At 41.6% G+C, this 24,200-nt stretch overlaps 1 protein-coding gene across 1 annotated transcript in view; it reads left to right on the plus strand.

Annotated features, from left to right (window-relative positions):
• The window catches only part of naaladl2 (N-acetylated alpha-linked acidic dipeptidase like 2), a 539,711-nt gene that overhangs the window by 485,734 nt on the left and 29,777 nt on the right, over window positions 1–24,200 (plus strand). The window contains exon 15 of the mRNA XM_079350063.1: window positions 19,087–19,180. Within this exon, the coding sequence (XP_079206189.1) occupies window positions 19,087–19,180 (94 nt within the window). The remainder of the gene's footprint in view (window positions 1–19,086; window positions 19,181–24,200) is intronic.

Below are 24,200 nucleotides of genomic sequence, written 5' to 3' on the forward strand. Positions count from 1 at the left end.
TTCTCGGTTTCTTTGTTTCTTGATGTTTTATTTCTTCTTCTTCTTCTTCTTTCAGAGCCTACTGTACCCCTGTCTTCTCTCAAACACACTTTCACAACAGTGCTGAAGATGCAGAGGATGAAAAATTGATTGGCATTATGATTTAATCAATAGACGGACATGAAAATGTGATGCAGCTGCTCCCGCGGTGCTGTTGATGGAAGCAGTTACATGTTTCAGCAAGAAGGGAAAACGCCTCCAAGACCCAAAGATATGAGAAAACACACACACACTCACAGAGGCCCTATTATAAGCTGTATAGGTAGAGTGAGTGTGTGGGCTGACTTTTAAAATAAAGGGAATCTACTGGGAGTCAAAAAGAAGAGTTATCAGACCACTGTGATTGACAGGCAAGGGAGAGGTGAGGTTTTTATTGTGTTTGCTTTGGATTAAAGATGAATGCGGGAGAGACTTTCCTCCCCAAAGACCAGATCCATGTGCATGGATTATGTGGGTGTGTTTATGTGTGTGCGTGGGTGGGTGGATGAAGGTGTCTGTCCTCTTTCTTCCTATATTGCTGTCACATTTGATCACAGCCCATCACACCTTCTCAAAGCTGAGCTGACAGAACTGTTTAATAGACACAAACATACCCAACACACACACAAACACACACACACACACACACACACACACACGTGAAAACTTTAATAGACAAATAAGAACCCCCTTCACCGTCACACATTTCCATCAGTCTGCCTTATTCAATGCTGATCATTGGAGACACCTTCTATCAGCCCTGAGAGGGTAAGGTGGAGTGATCGATGACAAGATGCCTTGAAAGACTTACAACCTTTAAGGATTACTTTCCATTTTTGGATATTTTTTGTACCATTTGCCCCCTTTTCAGGAGCTAAGATACAAACTGACTGAAGTCAGGCACACAGAAGCTGGTAATTGTTCCTTTTTTAAGCGTTATTGTTTTAAGCTTTTTGGAGCCTTGATTAAAGAAGAAGAACAGTCGATAGAGTTAGAAATTAGGCACGGAGAGAATGAGGAATGACATGCGGGAAAGCAGCCACAGGTAGGACTTAAACCCAGGTGAACTCTGATTTTTTCTCTTTAGGATACAGTACTTTCTTCACTTAAACTGAAGTAAAAATCAAACAGCCATGTCATGGGCATGAATCATTCACACATTCGCCCACACTTGTACTCATTTATTCTCCACTCAGTTTCCTCCAAAGTTTTACTGAGAGTGCTGCCCTTGGTGAGTACTGATAGTTTTTTGTTGAGACACATTATATTTTAGTAGTGCATAAGTTGCTAGTTTGTCACAACTTACGGTACAATAGGTTGGTGGCACAAGCAGTTAGTACATGTGTTAGCATTGACAAGTGTTAATGCCAAACATTATGTAGAGCAAATGATCCACCAGGGACATCGGGATGATTGTGTTGTCTGTGTTCTCATCACTGCAAATCTGGGACAATCTCCCAAAACCTGCTGTATTCTCCACTTCTTTTTCTGCCATGCAAACTTCAATCGACTCCACAGCGCTCTTTGAGTTAGTAGGAGCACCATATGTTTCCTGGGAGCACAAAGAATATTTGATTCTTTTTACTGGCACTCTCCTCTCCTTCCACTCTCTGATGGTTATCCCTCCTTTGTCACTTCTTCTCTTTCCAACTTTTCTACTGCCTCCTTTTTTTTATGACCTAACACTTCTCCTATACCCTAGCTCATTTCATTTTCTTATTTTCCACTATTTCTTCCTTTACGTTTCCCCTTCATGCGCTCTCCTGTTATTCATACAACTTGTTCTCTTCTTTCAGATCTTCTTGTGTCTCCTCTTTACCTTTCTCTCAGACATTTCCCATGCCTTTTCCTACTGCCGTCCCCCTACTTACCATCATTACCACCGTCATGTTCCTGGGAGAGTCACCAGCCAAATGTGATTCTCTCGAACAATGAGAAGACCTTCTTATTTATACAGTATTGGTCAACAACATCAAGACATTTACGACTTCATTTAAGCTTTGATCATTCAGGCTCCTACAGTCCTGCACCCCCTGTGGTTCCTCAGGACATATGGCTTCAAAGGTTACCATAGGTCACCATAAGGTGACTTCTTATCTCCCCCAATGTAGCCTAAATGTCTGTTCTCACTTCAATACTAAATTGTTTATCTTTCTCAGTCTTAAGAAATACCCTCATAAATAAACCCCTACATTGTCTTTGATGTTAACCCAACCTCTAACTTTAAGAACACCATTTGTCCCACAAAAGGCTCACATGTTCCAGCAGCACATTAACACTTCAAATACTTATTTATATTACATTGTCGCATGTAAAATACACTTCATGAGTTCTGCCATCTGTGTATTACACACATGTCCAGTCCCATACTTTAGGACTTTAACATGTATTGTGTCTCACAGGTAGTCAGGCCACAGGTAGTTTAAGGCCATTGACCTAGCTGCTGTATCTAATGAGTGGGATTGAATGTGTAGACAATACTTTTTACTTTGTCCACTTTACTGTGTATCTGTCAATTTTTCTGTACCAGGCGTATTTATTCTCGGGCTGTGTTTAATTTAAATTACCTGCTTTTGTTTTTGCTGTCACACGTCCAATGCCAGCGAGTCAAGTTGTAAGAAAATCATGTCGATATGCAACCAATCGACCTGGAAGGGGTGTAGTGAGAATCAAGGTTGACTGGCTCACTGAAGGGCACAGCAGCAATCCAACACCTGTTGGAAAACTTTGAACGTCCAGTTTCCACAAATGGAGAAACACAACACACGGGAGAAATGTTATCTTCTCAAATGTCCACCTGTGTGTGTACCGATGTCTTTTCTTGACACTTTAAGGTTAATAAAAGGTCGAATTTTAAGTTTTACAAGGGGAACATCCAAACTAAATCCCCATCAATAAATGTTTTCATTGTTGAAATTCAGTTACACAGAGCATAAAAAAGATGGACAATGAGTGGGGAACGAGGGAATAAAAGTGTTGGAATAATTGCCATGAATCTCTGTCAAACTTTTCTTTTATTCCGATGATTAAAAAAAATGCAAGTGCAAAAGTAACAACTTGACCTCTTTTTCTGCATAACCTTTGTACAACTGGCTGCACTGCCTGTGTCATCAGTTGGGCTTGAAATTGACTTCTTGTAGTCGAATCAGAATCCCTCTACCACTAAAAGCAATTTTCTTAAAATTACTGATGAGATAATTTATTCCATCTATTTCTGCCCATGTAATAATAGTGCAAGATTGTATGGCAAGTCATTTTATGCCATGTATGTTTCTTGGCTATAACCACACCTTTAACTGACTAATGTGGTTTGGACATAAGATAATGGAAATTCTACAAACTACAATCAAAAAACACATGAACTATTTTTTGTTTTGTTTTGCATACAACTCAACATTTCAGAAAATGTGTGCTCAAACAGACCGTTTTGAAATGTTCCCTTCGTGGCATCACAAAGGGCAGTAGCCCCTCCCTAGTGAGGGACACTCCCAGAACTAGTATTTGAAACTGTTGAAAAGGAATGTCTCACCTTTAAGTAACCTAAAAGCTTAAGTCAATTGTATTTTAGGTACAACCTGCCTTTATAACTATGGAGACAATAGTCAATTTACCAATCATCATTCAAATGACATGACAAGAGACGCTGTCTCAACCTGTTGACTCAACTTGTTGACAAATATGTTGGGTTCCTTTACAAACCATGTATTTTTTTAAGGATAACTTAAAAAAGCAGTTTTGTGTATGGTCTTGTTAAGCATTATAAAAACTCCTCTTTCAATTCCTTATTGTGAGTTCTTTATTACTATATTCATTCATCATCTGCAAACTAATTCAGATCTCACATCTATTCTGCAGCATCCTCTCTCTCTCTCTCTCTCCTCTTCCACTGCCGTTAGAGGAAGTCAGGGGTTCATTGGGTAGTTTGTCTTCTTTATCAACCTTTCTGTTTTTAATGCACTTTTCTGTTTGGCTCTTTCTGCTCAGACAAAGAAAGAACTTCAGAAGCAATGCTGACCCTGTAAAGAGCTCCAGGCTGTGTTGAATTTGGTGAAATAAGCCCCTCAACAACATGTCTCGTCAGCTTCTGTTTTTTTTATTGCAGACAGTCTGTAAATGCGTGCAAACCAAAGTGCTTTTTACTGCAGACATGAAGGGTGTGCTTTAGATGAGTACCTTCTCTGTTTTAGTATAAATAGGTCCTCTTAGCATGTTCCTTTTATCTGTGATCTTACAGGCTATACTTTCATTGTTTGTCTGTATTTCTATCTTTGTATATTTTGGTTTTTGATCCCTACATGCTGAAACAAACACACACACACACACACACACACACACACACACACACCTGCAGCCATCTGCTTCAGTAACGAGCATGGCTGAACGCGACCGTTTGTCGTATCAATCTTCCAGGCTACATGTGCCATCAGCGCCATGCAAGGAAGAGGAGGGGGCAGGGGGCGTCTTTATGGTCTCCAAAGTGTGAATTAATTAGCACCATGTCTGAGGGTTCTCGTTCACTTCTCCCCAATATGTCACACTCTATGAGCTAACAAGGCCTCGGGCAGATAAAATGCACTAGCTGAAGCAAAGTCATTCTCCGGCACATCCTTTACTTGTCCTCCAGCACATGAGCTGAGTCTGAACGGGAGGAAATGAGTTTCTTCACTGGGAGGTTTTGATATATTTTTTTTTTTTGTCTCCCGGGACTTTATTCAATGACAAAAAGATAAAAGCAAAGCGTAGATACTGTCCTCAATATTTTGTAATTTCGGGCACTAATTATGATTATCTAAAGTTGATTACGCTCACACAAACAAACGGCTGTTTGGAAGGTGAAATGTTTTCAGATCTATCAGAATTACTCCTTCACTGTTGTCAGACTCAGTGGTGGGCAATGGACGTCTGACTCTGTGTTTATCCAATTAAAGCGTTACCTATTATGTATGTTCATAGTTGCTTGTCTCCAGGAGATTTTTCATTGATTTTCTCCCCATGTCAGTAAAATCAGGAAACACACACATTTGCGTTTCGGAGAGGAGAGCTGCCGATGGGACCATCTGTTATTTAAGCAGAGGCCCGTTGAAGCAGGGAAAGGATCTCATCCAGAAACCAGCTCCGTGCATGGCTTTTGTCTGTAAATATTAGTTCTGGCTGCGGCCATGCGGGCTGGCCTTGCATGAGTTCTTGCATGAATATAAGAGAGTGTGCGGTTGTGTTTTTTAATGAGTATTGAGGCTTTTTTCGGTTGTGTCAGAAATCCGCTTAATCACAGCGAATGTACCCTGGAACATCATGAATTACAAAACTCATTAGCTTGTAAACTACTAACATCATTAAGGCTCTCAATGGAAGTTTCACTAAAGTGGTCTTATTTAAATAGAAATCCATTTCCACAAGGTAAGTGAACAAGTTAGAGAAACTGAAGGGTTGTCTTTTGGTTGCGGTTTGTATGATTTAAACTGTTCATTGATGTCTAATGCATGAAGAGGACTGCTTCAGTTAAGTGGAACAAAAGGGTTATTGGAGCTCTTAAAGGAGCAATAACTTAATAAAAAAACCTCAGAAACCTAGTATTTAAAATGGGTCTTGCTGTCCAAGTTCAAAACATAAAATGCTGTCTCCCCCACACCCTCTTCTCCCTAGTCCAGGCGCAAGCAGGTCGCCATGTCACTGAAGCTTCAGTGTTTAGACAGTTCTGGTCTGCATCAGCTTCTGTGTTCTAACCTCTCCATTTTTTAAAAGTGTCTCCAATATTGATCCTAGTTTGAGCACGTTTCAGCTCATGAAGCTCATCAGAAACATGAAAAGGCAGGTTTTTGTCCTGAAAATGTGTAAGTAGTGTTTTCTGACAACAAAAGTCTCATGTCCTCCTTGTAATTGTCAAACTTCAGATCATCGTGTCAGAGCTCGTTTTGTCTGACAAAGACATGCATCGGCAGTGTCAGACAACGTTATAGCTGGAAAGAAATATTTAACCATACTCCTGATGGTTTAGTTTGACTTTGGTACTTTTAAAAAGGCAGCAGTATTACTCTGTTCTTGAACTAAATTTAAGTATAAACTGAAGCAACATACAAGTGTCTTAACATAAAAGATTTTATGCCAACTAAACATCTGAATGAAGTTGATGAGGGTTAACTCATTTAATCCCCAGGTTACAAAGGAAACTCATGACAACTTTACACATACACAGCTGTAGCAACCAGTCTTTTTTTTTTTTTGTATAGCGCCACTACAAAAGGGGTGTTGGTGCCCTGCTCAGGGGCACCTCAGCAGCGCTCAGGAAGTGACCTGACATCTCAACTTCCTGCTTTGTTCCGTACTGGAACTGGCTCCCAACCCAAATCCCTTTTTGAGCTACAGCCACCCTAAACAAAGATCTTCCACTGCTGATTACAGGTGTAAGGAAAAAGTTCCTTTATGAGGCAGAAGTTTTTGGCAAAACCAGAGTCATGATGAACAGCCATTGGGAAAGAGGGAGATGCAGGAGAATAAGAGGGAAAGCCGGGAGCTAGTAGTTTATGAGTATGGTGGTCTTCATCTGAAGAGAAGAGTTTCTATCTTGACTTGAAATCTTAAGGAAAACTTTATTATCACCAATACAAAAGGGGATAACTTAAAAGATACCTTCACCTTGAGCGTTAACTGGTCATGAAGGAGAAGTTTCAGCAGTGAGGTCAGGCACAGGTCAGAAATCTTCTTCTCAGACAGGACAGTTCCTGTCTGGCTCTTGGTGGCTCTCTTACTCTCTCTCCTTCTCTCTCCTGTCCCTCAGATGACATGAGGATGTTCCTGAACACACCCGGTGTGCATGAGTTTCAGTAGCAGCATTGTCCAGAGATCACTGAAGTTCTTACTGTTGTCATATCAGAATGCAGGCATGAGAGCCCTCAGGCTGCGGCCCGGTTGAAAAAGATCCTTTGTGCCAACTTTGTTGTGTCAGCACACAAGTTGGAGGAGGTTTCTCTGAGAAACTTCTTCTTCAGTCTGAAGTCACCTGGATGTCACCTTTAGAGGTATGTTACTTTTTGCATACAGCTGAGTTCACTGCAGCAGAATGACTGCTTCACACCACACATGCAAATGCTGTCCCACAATTTTCTCTTCTGCCTTTTCTAATATGAGTGTTCTAATGTTGTTGTTGTTGTTATTGTGTGTGTGTGTGTGTCTGTGTGTGTGTGTGTGTGTGTGTGTGTGTGTGTGTATATATATATATATATATATATATAGAAGTGTGTCACCTTATGCATTTTTAGATCAAGGTCATTCCATGTATATTTTAATGCAATGTGGAGCTAAGAGCAAAAAAAGGAGCGCTACTATTCGCCTGCTAACACAACAATGCACAAGGATAATTTAGTCTGCAACTTGCACTTTAATGGTGTTTTATTATGATGAGTTCTAATTGATAACTCCTTAGTGAAGACGCGAGGGGAAGAGGGGTTGGAGAAGAGCGGAGGCTTCTGTGTGACGGAGGTGTCGCCAAACAGCAGTTTGTTTTGGTTTCATGCAGGTCTCAAGGGCGACATCTACTGGACCGGAAAGTTGCACATTCTTCCTATTTCTCTACTTAATCCCAGAGTCCATTCTTTTTTTCTTTTTTTTTGTACAAAGTAAAACACCCTCCGAGACTTCCCTTTAAAGAGGACATCTTTCTTAGCAACGATTTATCTGTTCCCTGCTCGAATTTTTAAAATCCCCTTATCAGTCCCTTATCGCACAACAAGGAGCTGTGAAGAAATATTCAAAGTGGCTTTTATTCATATATCGTTGTTGAAAGGGTGCACTTATTGAATCTCCTACAGAATCAAAACTACAACAATAAAGTGCTTGATCTTCTTCAAATTGAATTTTAATGTTTTAAAATGTAACTCAGTTCAAAGCAAAGACTAACGCTAGAATGTTTTCCTCCTCATCTTTACCTTCCTTTAGATTCCAGATCCATTTTAAAAAAGAGAGAGTGACTCTGTGCCCTGTTTACTTTAAATCTGGTCAATCAAATCGTCCATGAGGCTGTTGTGGTACAAACAGCTTGAACCTTGAACTGTGCGTGTGGAGGAAAGCTCTCCCTGGAACAGGAGTGTGGTTTGTTCTTCGTCTTAATGCAGAACTGTTCATTGTCACAGCAACAGCAGCATCCAGCTGAACCCCGGTTCAACTCCATCCAGCAGCTTTTATTTATTCCCTCTGTGCCGAGGCCCTGAGCTGACTTCATCCCTGCTGCGATCACTATCACCCAATCATGTTTTTGAGAGGGAGAGAAGCAGAGATGTCTCTGTCCCCTCTGCTGTGGATCCAAACAGAGGACTGAGGGTCTCTGTGACCAAAGCATTATAGAATCAGACGCTGTAAATAGAGAATCACTTAAGTCCAATGGCTGCTTTGGCCTGTCAGTCTGATGTATTTGATCTACTGACTTAACACGTCAGTTCACTTTAATGCTGACTAAGGACACTTCAGAGGTTCTTAACATGAGCTCAACTGTTTGGATAAACAATCAGCAAATTAAACTGATATTTTTAACCAGTCCTACTGGACATTTTTGTTACTTTAGGGCCAACTAGTTCTTATCTTTAACAATAAAAAAGTTGTGGACTACAACCTAAAGAAGGCGCAAGCAGGATATGCCTTGGTGAATGCGAAAAATTTTCCGATAGTAAAAATGAAAGGCAAACAGCATTGTGGTCATAACGGATACCGAGACATGCTAGAGACCAGAGTGCACCGATTATGAGAAAAGGCCATAAATATTTTAGAAAAACCATCTTCTTGCATGGGGGCGTGTCACTCACTGAGACGGTAAGACCAGGAAGGTTGCGGCCATAATCAGGAGATAAAAAACAAAATGAATTGAAGTTATTTCTTCTTTTTGAAAGGGCCGTTTGCCTTATAATCACAGTACTGACATGGAAAAATAGCCAATAAGTGGTGCTCCTGACCGGTCTGCACAGTCCGAGATTGAGACAAGACCGAGTATAAATGCTCCAATTCCAAGACGAAACTAAGGAGACCAGTCCTGCAATCCTACTTTTCACACCATGCTGAAGGCCTGGACCTGGAACATGTATGCCCACGTGTTTTGTTTCTTTTTTCTAATTACCACCACTAATTTAAACAAAATCAGGCATTTTCCTTTTACTTGTCTAGTTTGTATCTGTGTTTATCCGTCTGACAAAAACTTCCAACAGGTCAAGACAGCTGCTCCCATTATTGGCTATGCAAACCTCAGAACAGCAACCGATAGGCTCCTTGAAACAACATACTGGACGTATCACATTATAATTATTATCATTAACTATTAAAAACTTTAGCCTCCCCACATAGGGTGCCCAACCTAAACGCAAGGCCTTGACCCCCCTTTACACCCATAATAGGTCAAATGAGGTTCCAAATTATGCCCTTTTTGGGATTCATATATCTAATATATGTCTAATAATGTGCGTTCAGAGGTTCCCATTTAGCTTTAACATACTGTACACAGTAGAGTGGTTTTTGGACAATTGTAGACATAAGTATGTTCTTGATAGCTTTACGCTTTCTTTTTGGAGACAAACCCTTCCAGCTGCTTTCAAATTCTGAAGCAGACTGTTCCAGCGGCTCGGGTCATAAAAGCTTAAGCTGCCTTAAAGAAGATTTTCTTCATGTGTGCCTGAGGACCAGAGGAGCTGTACTGGTTTATACACTATAAGCTCCCTGGTGATGAAGTCCACTTTGAAAGGTTCATCAATGTTTTCTTTGTCGGAAACAAAAAGGCATAAGCACAGGGAGAAAAAGTGTTCTTTCAGTTGTCCATCTGAGGATATGTGTAGATGTACTATTGCAGACACATATCCATATAATCTGTCTGATGAAAATCCATTTTTTACACAAAGAGTGTAACTAGGTAAAGATTGGATAATTCCAAGAACTTTTCATCAATGCAATCAGCAGGTTCAAGCAATGATTATTTTTTTTAGGGCTACCTGAAATAACTGTCTGAACTTAATGTTTCTGTTTTTCTAATCTTTTATCGTGAAGCACTTAGTGATGTCTGCTCTTTATATGAGTGCAATAAATAAAACTGCCTTACTAACTTAGCACTTATCTGCATGGTGCTACCTTGAGGCGTTTTTCTAAAGAGCAGGTAAAAGAGCTTTCTCATTTGTTGAGAAAAATGGTATGGGGCAGATGGGATCAGATGCAGGACAGATGTATCCTCTGTTTTCCTTGCATTTCTTTTGTCCACACTTCTTAGCCGCTGAGCTGGAGGTCTGACTTTCAATCAATGTTTAGAACAACTCTCGGTGTGTGGTCATTTTAGTGTCTGGCTTAGAGTTGAACATTCACTAGCCCATTTTCAGACTGCTGTTTTTTTGCAAAAGTGCAGTAACGAAACTCAGCCATAATCACAACTTTGTATTCATATTCACAGCAGCGTAATGTTGCGTCATTAGTTGGCATTGCAGAAGCATGGCACAGCAGGAGCTCCACGTACACACACAGCACTGCGTTCCTACACTGACACAATCTCGCCTCATTAACAGCTTTGTTACTACCTCTGAAGAAGGCATAGAGGTGGGTTGACTTTGTCCCCCGATCACACTTTGACTACATTCAGATTGTAGACGTAAAAATCACAGGGGGGTCTGAATAGAACAACTGATGCAATGGTTTAATTTAAAATTGACAATAATTCTTCTGTGGTAGTTGCAAAATGCACCCCAACTTTACTGACCCACTGTTTCAAACACATTTGCATCACTTGTACCTATGCCATAGAAGAAAAAAAAAAGAAAACTATGTAGTAATAAATGTGGAGGGTCACTTTATTGCTATGCATCTGTACTGCAATGTGTCTTTGTGCTCTCAAGCTAAACTTAAAAAGACAAACTGAACGCCACCCGTCCTGCTCATACTGTACTTTAGCATGCTGCATCTATTCATGTGCTGTTGTTACATAACTTAACTACACAGCCTATGGTTTATTCATGAGGCCTATTTTGGCCCAGAGAACTGGGCGTCCTGAATCAGAGGAGAATCTCTCCACGGGCCTCGAGGGGAAAACAGGCAGGCGGGCGAATGCGATCGCAGACTCGGACAGAATTACCACTTCACTGAGAGCGAAGGAGCAAATGATCTCCTTCACCTGCTCTGCCTCCACCCTTCTGACCATCATCGTTTCATTTTCCTTGTCTGCTTCATCGGTGTATGCGCCTTCAGGGGTTGCAAGGTGATGTCTGTGTTTCGAGTGGCGCACTGCTCCGAATGCATGGCTGCCACTCAAGATGTATACATGCTTTTAGTTATGTAGGTGTTGCAAATGATGCTCCATATCTGAATAGGGTAGGAGTAAGCTGAGAGGCTGTCAGTTGTACATCAGAGAAAATACTCTGTAGCTTCAATGTGTGAATGAGGGAGAGAGAGGAAAGCTTGGGTAGATATGTCACAGGAGAGCCCTCTGCTGGTTGACGGAGCCAGCACTCTGCATTTCCAGAGTGCTTCTAAGCATTACAGTAGCTCTGTCAGGCAGTCAATACTCCAGCCATTGTAGACAACAGAAAGGATTCATTGTTTTATTACTCCTATTATGTGTATTAGTGGTCATTTTTATCCATCTTTTTTTCAGCCATTAAAACCTTATCCCCTTCCAGATGCACTGGTTCCCCTTGTCTTGTCAGTTGTTAAAAATAGAATATTACTGGCTGCAAATCTTTCTGACTGACGAAGAAATGTAATGTGTGTGAACAGAAAGCCCATTCTACCACTGCGGGAACCTTCAGGTAAATGTGAATCTTCCCTGTGTGCCTGGTGTAATTCAGTCTGCTTTACAACCTTAATTCAGAATTACATTTTTGTAGAAGAAACACTACAAATATGACTAACTACTTAGGGGCATGTCCAGGGTGGTTGCAATTAATCCATAAACCAATGCAGTACAAACAAGATTTGATAAATGTTATGCTTTAACTAGCAGCCTTATATGGTAAAAAAGTACAAAAACGGACTTCTAAAACTGCATCCGTAAAGGAGAATGGTTTCAGCATAGATGCATTGTTTAAAGCATGGCATGTATGTTTGGGTGCAGATGAATTTGCAGCGGCACCACAAGAGGTGCACAAACATCATTTGGACAAAGGTCAGGAGAGTGGGACATTTTTTTTTAAATGTCAACATATTAAAAATGTATGCACCAACATGTTCTTGTCCAACAACTGTTGATGTGACATTTCGAATGTACAGATATTTCCTGTGGATATATCTGAGGGTATTTTACAGTTTTGTAATGAGCCTTTGGTCTTCAGTGGATTTGTGTTTTTGTGTTTAATGAAAAGTGTTGTAGAGTTTGAATGAATAGTTACTTTTCATTGTTGGAAAGATTGTGCTATCATGAAAGGAACACAAAATAAAAGTAGTAAATGTTTTGATAGGTGGTGGGAGGTTTGTGATTGAACCCAACAGGCAAAGATATTAGCCTGTTCTTATTAGCCTGCCCAAAGAAGTTACAATTAACAAGCAAATCAACTTTTATGAAAACAAGAGATTACCTAGCTCTAACTCAGCAGAGAGAGGGAATTGACCAACAACGTCAGATATGTGACAGTTCCCCAGTGACTTAAAAAGGCTGTTAATGTTGTGCTGCGTTATGCAATGTCACTGATGCTGACATGGACACAAGTGTTGATTGGAGGAAGTTTACTCGAAAGAATACCATACTTCCGTCGTTCTTTCTTTTGTGATCTTGACAAGAGGACGGGGCTTGGAGTGATGAAACTGACAGGCTACATTAGTACTATCACTGTGTTGTTTTTTTTACATCAGTTGAAAGATTGCTAAAGACAGTGACTTTTGTGCCTTCATTGTGGAGACAGGACAGTCTATAGGGTCGGAGATCAGAGAGAGAGAGAGAAAGACAGTGGGAGATTTCATGTAGTCATGTAATTTCATGTAATCACAGGTGGGATTTGAACCTGAGCCGTCCACTTTACCCTATACATGGAATCCTGGAAGACTGCTACTTTTGACTCTTGATCATGTGGTCTGGCTTTCATGTTTCAAGGAGAGACAAACAATGCAGCCATATGAAGCTTCCCTTTGGAGGAGAAAGCAGCTCCTGGTGGAGGTTGTGTAAACAAGTCCATAATTAGAATTAAAGGAAGATTGACTGATCAGTGTCTATTACAGGTACATTACTCAGTGAATCTATGACATCACTGATTTCATCTGCTCTGACATGCTTGCAAAAAACAAACCCCTAGTAGCATGTGTAGCTGCTAAAAGAAAATGGTCCATGTATGTGGCCACAACTTTATCCCTCAATCCCCATATACCATGCATACCAGGGTCCGTCAGCCCTGCCCCACTGAACCTGTTTCTGGAACATTAACGCAATGGAGCGCAGCAATCGCCTGTCTGACTTCCTGTCTGGGTTGTTATATACTGTTTCCAGCTTGACGCATGCCTACGGCGTACTCCGTTGAAAAAAGACTTGCAGCATATGTGAAACAAAGCAGATTGTAGTGACGCTGGTTGATCGCTCTGGACATGGGCTACATTGCTCACTGTGGAAAAAAAAAAACATTGACTAGAGTGGTAGCAAACTACAACGTAGTGCATGGCACTGACGGACTGTGGCGTGCACGCAATATGTTAAAATTGGGGGGTTAATGAACAAGCTAATGGCACTGATAGCGGAATATATGAACAATTCTGCCCAATGGACTGTGCAGGCACAAGGGTCAGGTCTTTGACCACTGAAGTTGATTTCAGAGAGACTTTTCTCTTAAGTTGTGAGTCCTGGTAAACGAGAAAACTTTTGTCTGCTTTAAACAATAGAATAGTTGTAGCATGGTGTGCGTCGGGTCACATCATTGGCTTTGCACGTAAAGTACTATGATATGACTATGCTTGAGTACATCCCATTTGTGACTTTAAACTGATAAATCCTTCAGCCCTAGGTTTTGTCACGACGTGACATTTAAAACCCTGATGGAGGTATGATGTGTCATTGTTTTCTTTAGTCATTTCTTAAGGCTAGAGCTTCACGTTAACTTTTTGTTGCTCATAGCGCTGGTGAACTCATCAAAATCTGTTACTTTCCACCTCTGCTGGTTAGTGACAGATTTGACTGTCAGTCTGAAAGTGTTTGTTTTTCATTTCACCATTGCGTTTGTCGTAAAAGCTGGTGAAATTTCCCTGACCTAAAAGAAAGAGGGGTGGTCCTGATTTAATTACAATCAAAAATGTCAGGTGAAAAGCGGGCAGTGAGAGGAGGAGAGGTCATGACAGGAAAAGAGAAGACGAAAAGAGGAGTCATGAGAACAGCTGCCCCTGAAGGTTTGTTTTACCTTCCACTCCATTCCAACCGTCATATTTCCTTAGTTCGGATTATCTTTTTCTTTCTGTGATGTCACGGCCTCTTTTCCACCCGTCTTCCTCCATCATTATCTCTCGCCCTCCCTCTCCTCCCTCTCTCTCTCCTCTGCCTTGGAAAGAGACTATCCAGAAATAAGGCCATAAATAAGAAATCATCAGCCTTTTCTGTCCCACCACATTACAGGCTTTTGATGTATGCTTTCTGCAGAAGTATTACTCACCAGCCCCAAATCAATGCTCTAATCTTTCCTCCTGCCAGATTGATTCCAGCGGCAGTGACAACAGCGCAGAGAGGCGCTGAACACATCTCTTCACTGTAGGCCTCTTCACACATAGTGGCAAAGTCGTGTTATATAGGGACAGCTGCTTAGGGAGATTCAGTGTGATGTCATGTATTACACAGAGACAATGGTGTGAACGCAAAGTAAAGCTTATTTCCTTATTTGGTGCTTCATTAAAGCTCTCAAATCGCACTGCAAAGAAATTAAAAACATCTAAATTCACAGAACTGTAGCTTCTTAAAAATCCCAAACATTGCATTTTGTTCATTCACGTTAATGACAACAAGTGAATGAACAAAAGACTTTGTTTCGAACCAAAAGTGTAAATAAGACAATAAAAAACAAATACAACAAAAGTAACAGTGTGCAGAAAGGAGTAGAAAGACGTAAAACGTATATCCCCACCCCTTACTCACTTTTCTTTTGTTAGTCTATATCTATTATCTGATCCCAGCTGTCACCCTGGATTTTTCACCAGTCAATCACAGGGCTGACATAAAGAGACAGACAACCACATTCACACCTACGACAATGTAGTGTCAACCTCAGGAGCATGTCTTTGGATGCGCGGGGAGAACATGCAAACTCCACACAGTGCACCACCGAGCAGCCCTATTGGTTTATATGTTGCTCACCATTATTATTAGTTTGTTTGCTGCCTAAAGTGAATAAATAACAATTCCAGTGTTTTTACAATCCTGATATCCATCCTGTGTAACATTCATAGGACTGCTTCTAAAGTGGCTTAAACTCTTCCATATAGCTCCCTGACATCCACGGATAGACTTTATTTCTCTCCACGTTGTAATCTACTCTTCTCGGGCTTCATTTATTTAAATTCATTACATTCATTCTGCAGGCTGCAAACAATACAAAGACAAATGAAATTGTTAAAGTGTTTACAAACTTAAGTTTTCACAGGTTCAATATCATGTTTTGTTTCTGTCTTTACCTTTTCACCTCTGCTTTTTGTGTTCGTACAAGCAGGCTATTTTCAATATTTAGGAAATACCAGTGCAGATTTCAACTTTGGAATAAATCTGTCAAATCATCTGACTCTAAAGGCCCTGGGATAGTATCATGTTAGTGTCAGGGTTTAGCAGCTTTTATGAGATCTAGCTACACATAGTCCCTGCTGGGTTCTGATAAAGAACCAACATTAAATAAATAGTTTCCAATTCAGTGACTTAACTATCCACTTCACGTTGTTTTGATCTCTTCAGCCTGACTTTTACTTTCAGGTTAACTATGTTTACGCTTGTTCAGCCACTGCAAGAGCTGGACGAGGAAATGTTCTTACAATATTTTCAAATACAGCCAGTCTGCAGGAAACACAAAGCCAATCACTGGGCTTGCACACTGTTTCATTACCTAGTAACATTTTTGAGAAGGTGCCCATCAGGCTAAGTGCGTATGCTTCTTGTTAGGTACAAGGCAACGAGAATATGGCTGATATGCTGCAGATTCAATGCAGTAATTAGGCTTTCAACAGCCCATCAGGAGAAAGCGAAAAGTTTCCGCTTCATACTTTGTTCCTTGTTTGTGGTTTTGGGGACACATACTTCTGTAGCTTTTTACTGTGAAAAGGAATAAAGATGACATTTGTTTTCCACAGGAGAGTTAAAGTTGCATTTGTCATGAGGAATCTCGAGCAGTTAAAAAACCTCGTCCAAAATCAAATTTTTTCTGTGAGGGAAAACAAATGAATCTTAACTAAATCACATAATAACTAATGAGGTGTGCTGCATTCAGGTAGAGGTATGCCATCTCAGCCATGGCTTCAATTTCTCACAGTAATTAAAAAGATTGAACTACAAATTCATGAGAAGAGAATTTATTGATGTTTACGAGCTCCATGTATCGTCAGTGAGTGAGAGAGAGAGAGAGAGAGAGAGAGGTTCGAGTGAGAGCTGTTTCCTCACCTGACCCTGTACTCCTGTTTCTGGCACTCTGCCTGGTACTCCGTTTCCAATCCTGGCCGGGCCGAACTCCAACATATATAACGCTTGGAGTGTGTGTGTGCGTGTGTGTGTGTGTGTGTGTGTGTGTGTGTGTGTGTGTGTCACTGAGTGGATGAACTGGGTATTAAAGTTATCAAATGAGGGTCTGTTTGATTGGATGCAGACTTGAGGCTCACTGGCCAACGATGAAGAAGGTCAGCTCAAACACCAGCACGCACACACACCTACACACACGCACACACACACACACACACATTGCATGTGCACTTTGCTTTTTCCAACAATTTCATGGTCCTGTTCCAGCATACATAAACCCTATCTAAAGTAGCTAACATGAGAACTACTTCTGACCAAAAGGAACATGTTTGTCCGGCATTGCAGGAGTGGCTCTAGATATTTTTTTAAAGTTGTGATTGAAGCAATAGACCCAACACACAGCAAGAATTCTTCCAAAATGTTCAGTGGTATATTATGTCAAAAATGTTACTTGGACAAAACGCCACGTTTGGGTCCCTGTATTTGAAAACTAGCCAACTGCCCAGAGAGTTACTTCATGTTAGAAAGAAGAAGCCTCACAGGGGCCGTAGTCATCACTATAGCTCATAAAGAAAGCTTTTAGAAAACATCTTTGTCAAAAAAACAATCTGTGGTCACAGAGCAGAATGTCATTATTAAAATCAACTCCAACCTGAAACGTCATCCTCTCACACCTTCAATCTACCTTAAAATCATTTAAAGACAATAGCTTCCTAAGACACAAATTGTCCTGCTGCAAATGCCAAAAGCAACATATCAAACAGGTACTGTGCTCAGACACAGTGTGAAAAAAATCAAGCCTTTATGCGATAACGCCCATAGTTATAAATGTCATGTCCTTGATGAAGGTGATTCCAATTATCGGGAAGTGAATGGCAAATAGGATTTTCTTGGTCTGTATTTCCTTTGAGAATGATAGACTCTGGTTGTGGAAGAAGAGGATCGATACGTCAATGATCCCAGCTGTGATTTCATACCGAGTATCTGCTCCAAACATTGAGCTGCAGTGAAGTTACACTCCTATAAAAATCCAAGTTGAAGCCTCGCCAAATGCTTCACCTGCTGAGAGTGGCCGAATCTGTGACACTGTTTGCAATAAGATGACAGACACTTCACTGTGAGAGCAGAGCCAGACACACACTCTGGGATTTGGACAATGCTGCTCAGTATGTGGTGCCAACAAGCAGGGCTCTCCATAAATGTTTGCTCTCACTGCAGCCAAAGGTGTTTGAGTTTTTTTTCCCCCTCCCATCTCTCATTACAGCTGTTGTCTAATCAGCATGTAAAGCACAATGTCCCACGGAGTCTTAGATTTTCAATTTACAAACTGGAACCAAAGATGTGCGCTGCATAATCAGATCCGAGGGCCTGCATCGGGGTGAGGGAAGAATACACAGCATGGATTTGAGTGTTTGAAATGCAGCGTCTTCCTAAGTACCAATCAAACTCCAGAGGAACATAAATGAAAGATGCTCCAAACAAGCTCGAGCATATAGGTGTTGTATATTTTGTTATTGTTACTCCCGTACACATGTTCACATTTGTTTTGATAAATTGCTGTCGTTTGCATTATACGGGACACGTCCTTGAAGGAGAAACCGCGACTGAAGAGGGATAAAGAACTGAGTCACATTACAGTTGTTTCTGAACGCACATCTTTAGATCCACTCAACACAATGCACCAGATCCAAGACACTTGAAGTACTTAATGTGTTGACAAAAATAGTACCGGTAAATAGAATTATATACAATATTTTTAAAAAAACACTGTTTTTTTTCTCCAAAATGACAAGAAGATTTAAAAAGTGAGGAGACGTTTGGAAGAGTCAAAGTTGGACAGAAAATAATGGTTGAATGATTTATGCAAAAATCTATACATTCAAGACTTTCAAAATAAAAGCGCAGTCCAGCAGCATTAACAACAATAATCCAAAGACACATAAAAACAGATAAATCTGCATATAATTATTATCCATCTGTTTTCTTTTGTTTGTGTGTGTGTGTGTGAGATGGTGTTTGGGCTATTGTGTGGTGTTCTAATGCCAGTGTTTGGAGACGCCCAATAATGCGCTTGGCTGTCCGCAATGACAAATGTTTGAACTAGTTCCAGGGTCAATGGGGGTCCCCAGTCTCTAACACCTAGGGGTCACAGGCTGAAAAGTTTGGGAAACCCTGACCTAAGTGTCTTCAGATCAAGTTCATTCGTTGTCAACTGTGAAGCTGTGAGTTCAACAAAGTAACTAGCTTCAGATCTAAGTTTAACATTCGAAGGAATAATTCTCTGAAACTTCTGAAGGACTGAACACTGTAACTGTTTCATTCACTTTATCACAAACAGTGAGATTGTTGGTCTGTGCTTACATCTGCATGATCTGGTTCATCACTGCAGTAGAATATATCTAACTTGTTTTTTTTGTATGTTTGTCGTGTCTTTGCAGATGACCGCAGAAGCCATTCTCCGTCTGGTTGGTGATCCTGTGCTGCCGTTCTACCCTCTGGACATTGCCCTGGATGTTCAAAACAAACTCAAAGGTAATTATCATATCTTATAATTAGGCTGTCTCATTGTTTTCAGGATCCTTAATTCAAGAGACCAATTACAACAACCACTATTTGTAAGGTTCTAGTAGTCATTGGGCCTTATTCCTTATCGTTTATTTATCTGTTTGTAAATCCTACTTACGATTTTTTAAAGAAGATTCTGGAATTCACTGATGTTTTTTTTTTTTGTTGTTCGGTAAGAATTTAAAACACGCTGACCGCCTCAGGCCGGTCATTGCATTTAATTAAAATCTGCAGTTGTGTAATATTTTAAGAATTTACATCACAGTATTTTGTTTCATAATCAATAAAATATTAAGTACATTTTTAATAAGAAAACAAATCAGAATGGTCTGTTAAAAGAAAGAAAACATGACTCTTCAGTTCACACAGTGCATCCCATGCGTGTTTTTGTGTGTTCCTTGTGTATCCACTCACATTGCTTAAGGAACAGCTTGTTTGCTGCTGACCTGCTGCAGGAGTACCTTCACTAAACCCCTTCTAATGTTTCTTCTCTGTGAGGAGTCCTGTGCTCCACCGGCGCCATTACTTTATTTCTAGCTTTTTATACAATACACACACACACACACACACACACACCTACACACACAAACACACACACACACACACACACACACACACACACACACACACACACACACACACAGGATAGACAAGCTCACCAAGCAGTAATACACTAGTTGTAGCACCCAACTAGATGTCCAAAGCTGCCAGTAGCCAGCAAAGAGAATGTTAAAGAAGAATAGTCCTGGGTAGAAAACAAACAACAAAACAAAAAACACATATATGGGTGGGAGTCCATCAAAACAAAATATAAACATAACATAGCAGAACATACCATCAATGCATACAGTTAACTCTTATCTTGCATAGTCAGTAAAGGTTTCCACAACTTAATGATAACCATGAGAGTTCTTTTTGCTAAAACAAATCTGCTCCACCTGAGCAACGAGAAGCATTTCATGAAGCCATCTTTTGAAACATGAAGGGGGTTGTAGACAGTTAAGCAATACCAATTTCTTAGCTGCTCTTAATGCATGCCTGCATTAAGAGCCTGCTGTTGATGGGAGGGAAAGGTCCTCGTCAAGTTGGAGTTGCCAAATATTGCTGATGTTGAAGTCTGGCTGGTTTGTTTGGAAAACCAATTAAATATGTCACTCCAAAAATGTAAGACGTTATGTTTAAGATATTGGTGAATGACACCCAAATAATATTAGTCATGAACTGCAGCAGATAAAAAAAATAAGATTTCAAATTGCAAAGTGAAATGTCCATCACTGTTTAGTTGATCTGATTGATCGTAGTATCCTAAGTCATTTTGGTCTGCACCAATTGATAAAGAAATTATATAATGGAAATAAAACTGAAAAGTTCACTCCAGAGTTCCAGGATAATTTTATTTACGAATGTGCCTCGACATGCTAGGATAGATCAAATTGGCTTAACACTGCAAATATGTGTCTGTACTAGCTTTGTGTTTAGCTGCTGAGCCCCCCAAACCCACATATTGCAAGGACAAAGACTGATTTCAAACACATTTAAATCTGAAAGAATACATTTGAAAATAAAGTAAATATGTATTTTAATTAAGAGATTTGAACAATTCCCTGCAGGATTATTCAGGTTTTTGACATTTGGGATATTACATTCAACAAGTTTCAAACTCATGGTTTCTGGATGGAGCAATCCAATGTGCCTTTATAGCTTGTGTGTGTGTGTGTGTGTGTGTGTGTGTGTGTGTGTGTGTGTGTGTGTGTGTGTGTGTGTGTGTGTGTGTGTGTGTGTGTGTGTGTGTGTGTGTGTGTGTGTGTGTGTGTGTGTGTGTGTGTGTGTGTGTGTGTGTGTGTGTGTGTGTGTGTGTGTGTGTGTGTGTGTGTGTGGTCTGTGGCGGCTATTTTGGACATTTATGGAGAGGCATAACTCATCTGTGCCATCTAGCCAATCACCTTGAGCATAAATACCTAATGCACACAAATTGAAATGACATGCTGTGCACACATTCACAGGTATTCACACACACACACACACATGCAGAGTTTGCACTTAGCCCTTCAGCATACAAAAACACTTATGCAGGATTTTTCTTGACATGTTCACATACAAACCACATACATGATTAAACTGTAAGAGCGCTATAGTGTTGGTCCATGTGTTACACTGAACATATTAATCTTCCTCATAAATTTAGCACACAGTCACCCTGAGTCCTATGTTCAACGGCATCCCTTTATCTTACATAACCTCCACTGTCACTGCTTCGAGACTTTCTTCTTCTTTTTCTTCTTTCCTTTTAAACCTTTTTTCTTTTCATGTTTGTCCTGGGGTCTCGCTCAGAACTGTTGTCTGGTCTGTTTAAGAACTAATTTTATAGAAGTTAAAATTCATTACATTAGGTAGCCGGCCTTTTTTTATGTTGCTGACTCATGTTTAAAAACACCTACAGGCTATTTAGCATCACGAGTCAGCTCGCCCCACACAACAGATAGGGAGCCAACACACAAACATGAGAACTCAGCACCGGTGTGTAGAGGCTGCTGACCGCTGCTGGTTAAAGTACAACACAGAATGAACTTTTTATTTTCAGTTCTATCTGAAAAAAAAAAGAGAAAAAAAAGTATCAACCTCTAAACCACTGAGGTTGAGTCCATCCCAAACATTTGGAAACAGCATTACATCTGAACACGTCATCGTCTTTATAATGTTTGAGTTTGTCAGGCAGCATTCGTTTATTTAGTGCAAAGCTCTTATTTGCAGAGAAACTTCTTCGTCCTCCCCAAGCCAGCATTTCTTTCAAACAGAAAAAAAAACATATCAGAAACATTTTAAGGGTAATCAATTATTCACATGCGGTTCTGTGAACTACGCTTATATTTCGGGTTCTGTAAAAAAGGAACATTTGGTGTGCTTTCTGTTTGTATGGTCAGAACCTCGACTAGGGAAAGCTGGTTGTGATCCACTGTAGGTTTGCGGATCGAGATATCAAATAACTCTCAGGCTAAATGTGTTAGGTTTTGTTTTTAGGCGGACCCCAAAATGCAGAGACAGAGACGAACACAAGTGGTTTAACCAAAAGATATTTAATGTTCCAAACAAAAGAGCAGGCAGTGAAGGCCGGAGGCTGGCTGGCTCAACGATCCAGGAGGCACACCAAAAACTAGAAAAAAGGAAAAACATACGATCAGTCCAACTGTTCCAAAAAACGAGAGCACAAAAACCACAAGAGGTTATCAAACAATATGCTGGAAGGCAATACGTGACCACTACCGAGTAATACGGAATTATCTGGCACAGGAGTAGGGTGACAGCCAGGTTTATATGGAGGGGTTGATTAGATGGGAGACAGGTGTGCCTCGTCTGCTGCCTGGAGGAGCCAGCCACACCCCCTGCCACTCACATACCTGCAGAGGGAAAAAAGGACCAGAGAAGGGAGGGGGAGAAAAGACAACTCACACAGAACAAACAAAACAGAACTGAAACCTCACAGTACCCCCCCCTCAAGGGACGCCACCTGGCGGCCTACCAGGCTTGTCTGGAAACCGGCTGTAAAAATCAGTAATCAAAGACTGGTCCAATATCAGGGCGCGAGAAATCCATGAGCGCTCCTCTGGCCCATAACCCTCCCAGTCAACTAAAAACTGGAAGCCTCGGCCTCGCCTACGCACATCCAACAGTTGCCGGACTGAAAAAGCCGGGTGATCGTCAATAATCCGGGGGGGAGGAGGGGGTTCGGCCGGAGGACAGAGAGTGCTGGAGTTGACAGGCTTCAGGAGTGACACGTGAAATGAAGGATGAACCTTCAACGAGGGGGGAAGTCTTAAACGAACCACACAGGGATTAAGAACCCGCTCGATCTCATAAGGGCCAATGTATCTGGGTGCCAATTTCCGGGACTCCACCTGGAGTGGAAGGTCCCGAGCGGATAGCCATACCTTTTGGCCGGGTTGGTAATCCGGGGCCGGAGTGCGGTGACGATCCGCAAACCTCTGGTTCTGCAACGCAGTCCGGGTGAGTGCAGCTCTGGCTGCGCGCCAGATCCGTCGTGCCCGTTGTAGATGCCCCTGAACCGACGGAACAGCTACTTCTGCCTCCTGTGCTGGAAAGAGGGGAGGCTGAAATCCATTAGCTGCCATGAAGGGGGACATACCTGTGGCAGATGACACCAGGGAGTTGTGGGCGTATTCGATCCAGGAGAGATGGGTGGACCAGGAAGCAGGAAACTGGCCAGTGACGCAACGAAGTGCCGATTCCAAGTCCTGGTTAGTCCGCTCCGTCTGGCCGTTGGTCTGAGGGTGGTACCCGGAGGACAGGCTGACCGACGCCCCCAACGCCTGGCAAAAAGCCTTCCACACCTGCGCGGAGAACTGTGGACCCCTGTCCGAAACAATGTCCTGCGGTATGCCATGAAGTCTAAAAACATGCAGGGTGAGCAGAGAGGCTGTCTCCAGGGCAGAAGGCAGCTTGGTCAGAGGAACAAAATGCGACATCTTCGAGAATCTATCAACAATTGTCAGAATGGTTGTGTTACCTTCCGACGGAGGCAGACCTGTGACAAAGTCCAAGGCAATGTGGGACCATGGCCTGTGAGGTGTAGGGAGAGGACGAAGCAGGCCAGCTGGAGCACGGTGTGACGCCTTACTGCGGGCGCAAACTGAACAGGCTGACACGTACTCCTTAGTGTCTGCTGACATGGACGGCCACCAGAAGCGTTGTCGTAGGAGGCTCAGGGTCCGATGAAAACCTGGATGGCAGGCGATCTTCGATGCATGTCCCCACTGAAGAACCTCTGACCTAGCAGCCGGAGGTACGAACAGCTGACCAGGCGGACAATCCACAGGGGGCTGGTGATGTTCTTGGGCCTCCTGGACCAACCTCTCAACGTCCCAACGGGCAGCCCCAACCACACAAGAGGACTGCAGGATGGTTTCCTCCGCGACCTCCTCAACCGGTGGTGAAAACTGCCGAGACAGTGCGTCAGGCTTCACGTTCCTAG

The sequence above is a fragment of the Symphodus melops genome (genome assembly GCF_947650265.1).
Source record: "Symphodus melops genome assembly, chromosome: 8".
NCBI classification, from domain to species: domain Eukaryota; kingdom Metazoa; phylum Chordata; class Actinopteri; order Labriformes; family Labridae; genus Symphodus; species Symphodus melops.